This window comes from Camelina sativa, chromosome 11 (assembly GCF_030686135.1).
Source record: "Camelina sativa cultivar CO46 ecotype springtype chromosome 11, ASM3068613v1".
Taxonomy (NCBI): Eukaryota; Viridiplantae; Streptophyta; class Magnoliopsida; order Brassicales; family Brassicaceae; genus Camelina; species Camelina sativa.
This window is the reverse complement of record NC_141890.1, coordinates 13,168,993-13,173,869: the sequence shown is the minus strand read 5'-3', so window position 1 is coordinate 13,173,869 and position 4,877 is coordinate 13,168,993. Positions and strand designations below refer to the sequence as shown.

At 33.4% G+C, this 4,877-nt stretch overlaps 1 protein-coding gene across 1 annotated transcript; it reads right to left on the bottom strand.

The window, feature by feature from the left end:
* Nucleotides 1-3,419: 3,419 nt before the first annotated feature.
* LOC104723301 (AT-hook motif nuclear-localized protein 23) lies at nt 3,420-4,877 on the bottom strand. The gene has a single exon (XM_010441636.2). It carries the CDS (start codon nt 4,593-4,595, stop codon nt 3,717-3,719), a length of 879 nt encoding a protein of 292 aa, XP_010439938.2. The 5' UTR covers nt 4,596-4,877; the 3' UTR covers nt 3,420-3,716.

Here is a 4,877-nt window from a genome sequence, read left to right as displayed (position 1 = left end):
TACATCCACAATAGTTTCCCGGATCGGGAAATTATCGTTGCTTAGGTTTGGAACCGATACGAATGATCATGCACGACCTATATGGCTATATCACCTATGAATAAATCAAATCTAAATTGTTTAGCGGTACAAGTTTTTTTTAACGGGTATAAGACATCGTAAGCGATAACAAAGTAGTGAAAAATGATAACAGAATAGTGGTAGGAGCGTCTAGGAGAAAATGGTACCAAAACGAAAATGAATATAACCTTTTTGATGTTACTTTTGTAATTGATAATTATAAAAAACGGTAAGTGCCGTACCGTTACGAGGTTACCAACCAGAAGCATAACAATAATAAACTGATATCATATGATAAACCTATACATGAATGTGTAATATTAAATATAAACCTCTCAAAATATTAAATATATCCATAAACATATACATGAATGTGTTCAGTAGAGGTTTTCCATTGTGATTTCACTAATGATTTATCACTATATTTGATGTTTTCACAGATTAGCTAGGAATAGGATTAGTCAAAATTTTGGTGTGGGATTTTTTCGTTATAAAAATCATATACTACACGACTATATTTTGTGCATGTGTTAGTGTGTTACTTTAATTTATGTACATGTATTGTTGGTTTTGTGTATATACAACCCAAATTATTATTAATAAGGGCCCAATTATCGTGCTATGCCTTGTGTTTTGCTCACCCTATTAATATATATAGCCAAGAATCTTCACAATGTTAAGATGGATAGATCAGTTTTTTGAATCATCTTAGGCTAATATTCTCGGGCGGGTACGGTGAGGGGAAGGAAAATGTGGATATATGTGCAGGTGCTGATTCCTTATAGCGTTGGCAATAAGTTTATGGGCCTTGTTATAAGAAAAAGAAGGACCCATATATGTTGCTCGAAGAGAATCGACATGGTTGTGTCACAAGCCAATCCCATGCTTCTTTTGCTTGCTTCGTCGTTATGATTAATGACCAATGAAAAGCTAAGCATATCATATCTAATAATTAAATAAATTTATTTCCGAAGTTTTACAGCTAGTACGGTCTCTTTCCAGCTAAACTTGTTCATTTGACAAAAAATGAAGACGCATTAGAAAGAATAAGGAAGACATATATAATGCTCGTATATGCGTTTCAAAATTCATTGCTAGCTAGCTCAGACAAATAAAACCAAATAAGTAAACATAATGCGCTAGCAAGTACCAACATGACTAACGTTTGAGTTATGATCTGCGGAACTTTTTTAGTTTTGTTTTGTAAACTCTACTCCCCTCGCTTGGATTAATAACTAATTAAGTCTCTTTTCCGTTAATTTTAATTCTAGGGTTGGCGAAAAAAAGGGGTTCTTTTAGATGTTGTTGGACTTGGAGTCGACTCGACGGTGCCTCTCGACAGCTTTATTCATCATTCTCAAAGTAGCAATCAATATTGTTATCAAATAATTAATAGATCATTCTTTCGATTGTGACAATTGTATTTTACAAAAGTATAGCTATAGTATGCAACTACTATGCATATATTGTATGTATAGTCAAATAACTTTTGTTTGACCAGTATAAATGTATAATGCTTCAAGTTTTCAAAGAAGTTATCAGTCAAATGACTCTCTTTCTATATATATAGATATGAAGATAAAAACCTTAGAAATAAAATTTTACATTAACTAATGTTTTATAAGTTAGAAAAAACGTTGCCTTTGTACTATTTAATTATAATTCACATTTACACACAGTTTTTTCAAAATTAATACATCAGTGAATTATATATGATTTCATTATTTTTTAAGTTAGTTCAAGATAATGATTTCTATTTAGCATGATTTCATTATTAAACTCATGCTAAATATAATGCAACCAAAATTTAGATGCACTATTTTTTTAGTTAGTTCAAATTATATAACAAAATTAAATGTAGTTAAACCAAATGCTTGGAAGAAAATAGGGAAACTATGTTTGCTTCCAGTAGATGTTAATTAGAACTTGTATGCATATATACATGTTTTTTATTTAAATGTGGTTTACGTTTAAAGAGTTATTTCATGTGTCAAACAAATATATATTACAAACTTAAAAAATATTTTATTATTTAGGTACGAATATTAATAGATATCTTATTTATTTATTTATTTTTATATAATTCTATTTCAATATAGATGTATAACCCACTAATATACTGTAATGCATATGGACATATAGTTACATAAAACTTGCTAATATTATAACAATAAATTTTAACTAAAATAAACAGTTGAAATATATATAGTCTCTATAATATGATCAACAATGGGTTTGAAACTAAAATAACAAGTATACAGTATTCTCACGCATTACATGTTCAATGTGATATACTAATGCTTGTAAACAAATCATTTAAAACAGGAATATAAAAATAGGAAAGTCGCATAACTAAGGAACTTTATTCAGAGAATATAATTTCTAAATAAAAAGCTCAATTGATTAATCAAAAGAAAATTCTCTTACAGATAAGCACCACACCACACCAGTATAATAACTTAATAAGTATGCTTCCAATACGAGATTCCCATAAAATCATTAACAATTTAGTTAAATTATCATAAACATTGGAATCTTATATGAAGATTTTAACTTAACGAGAAGTGAAAACACAATCATTACCCGTACAAATTCAAAACTTAACTTCATCCACACTAGTTGGAAACACACATTAGTGGTATATATATTATTACGAAAATATATAATGAAAGATATCTAAATCATATAATAGTAACTTTTCATACTGCATCCAAGAACTAAAATATATACACAACACATCGGAGAAACATAAGTATAACAAAACCTAAAACATGCATGTCAGGACACAAACAAAATCGGAGAAATATAAAACTCAATGACAAACGAATTGTTTTGTTCGTCGAGATCAAAACCAAAACAGAACTGGTCATATAGATATGTTAGGGCTTCAAGAATTTGAAAACCAATGTTGAGTTGACACCCAAACAGAGACACACACACACATGATATGTATATATATGTTTATTACCATGCCACACACATACAACACTTATACCTATATCTATGTAAATATAAGTCAAGTATATATATAGCAGCAGATATGAAGAACATCCATTAAGCAATATTATTTGTTCTAATAGTTGATCACATTGTTCTATTTCATAAAAATATTAGAAAACATATATTTAAGTCATAAATTCTATCACCAAATCCCCAAAAAAATATGTTTTGCACTTAATCATTGCACTGAACAAAACACAAAAGACCTGGATTAAACCCATTCATATGTTTATACATATCAACATAGCACCAATATTATAGAAATTTTTGATTCATGAGGAATAAAACCTCTAATCAAACTCTAATTGGCTTAGCTCTTAAAAGTCGATATCAAATTTGTGATACCCGAAGTGACTAGATAGGAAGAAAGACTTGAGGATATTTTTTTCATCGCAGACGAACACAAATAGAGTTTCACAGAAAATAAAAAGGCTTAAAACATAAAATTCTACAAAACGCAAAAAAAAAAGAAAAGAAAAGAAAAATAAAAAAACCTAAGCTTAACAGGATGAACAAGAACAATGTCCGAAATCACGATGATAATTTGAAATTCATTAGTCCATTAAAAGCTTTCTAACCTTTCTTCACTCTCGCAAATTCTTCGCCGGAAAAGCTCCTCCGCCGGTATATATTTAAAGATTATCAATATATACACATCAGAAAGGACCTCTTCCACCGGAATTCCCCGGCCAACCTTCTACCGGAAGTTGAACATTTGGTTGCATATTCATCGGTAAATTAAAGAACGGAAGTCCTCCTCCTCCTCCGGCAGAAACCTCCGGAAACAAATTACCTCCGCCGTTAGATCCTCCTCCAAGTTGTTGTTGCTGCTGCTGCTCCTCTTCTTCTAAAGGAAGTCTCTCATAAGCAACATTAGTAAACGAAGCTGCGATTACAATCACCGGTCCAGCTGCCGTAAGCTCACCCACAACGCTTCCTCCAACCACTTGACCTTGTCCTCCAGCCAAGAATATTGTCAAACTCGTTGCTCCGGGAGGAGCAGGAGGAGGAAGAAACGAGCCGGAGAGAGAAAGAATCTCGAACGTTCCTTGTAGCGTCACAACCGCTCCAGCCGAAGATGGCTGACGTATGCTGACGTTCGTTACGGTTCCGCTACCACTCAGAACGCAGATCCCTCGCTGCCTCCGACGAGCGTAAGTGGCAACGCAGTCGAAAACGTCGCAGCCGTTTGTTACTTCAAGAATGTGAGCTCTAAGAGTGTTTGCGCTCTCGCGCGTGATTATCACCGGAGGCTTCGGTTTGTTCTTCGATCCCGGTGGTCTGCCACGTGGACGACGGCCAACGACGTCTCCTCCTCCCCCGTGACCACCTCCTCCAGAGCTTCCTGATCCTCCACCGGAGGCTAAGTCAAGACCTTGATGGTTGTTGTTGTCTTCGTCGTCGACAGTGAAATGACCGAGTCCGGCTCCGGGAGTGACGTCATCGGAGGAGGAATTGTGGTGAAGGTGGAGATCGGGACGATGGAGCTGGTGATTAACGTAACGAAAAGCTGTGCCTAGATCAAGACCAGCCATGCCCACATCAAAAGCAAAGAAAAGAGATTTTAATTTGAAAAAAATAAGAAAAAATTATATAAAACACACACACACACACAAATCCACAACAAGATTAAAATAAAGCTTCTCTTCTTCTCTGTAGATTTTGTATATGTTTTTTTATTTTTATAATATTGAGATTTAAACTAAGAAAAAAAAAAAGATATGAGAGAGGATTGAGAAGAAGTTATTAGGAAGACGAGAATGGGAAGAGAAAGGGAAATGATAAAAAGTAGAAGGAGAAGGTGAGACTAAAATAAA

Bases quoted from the DNA above. Each gene is read 5' to 3' on its own strand.
- LOC104723301 (XM_010441636.2), bottom strand. From the start codon at position 4,595: ATGGCTGGTCTTGATCTAGGCACAGCTTTTCGTTACGTTAATCACCAG.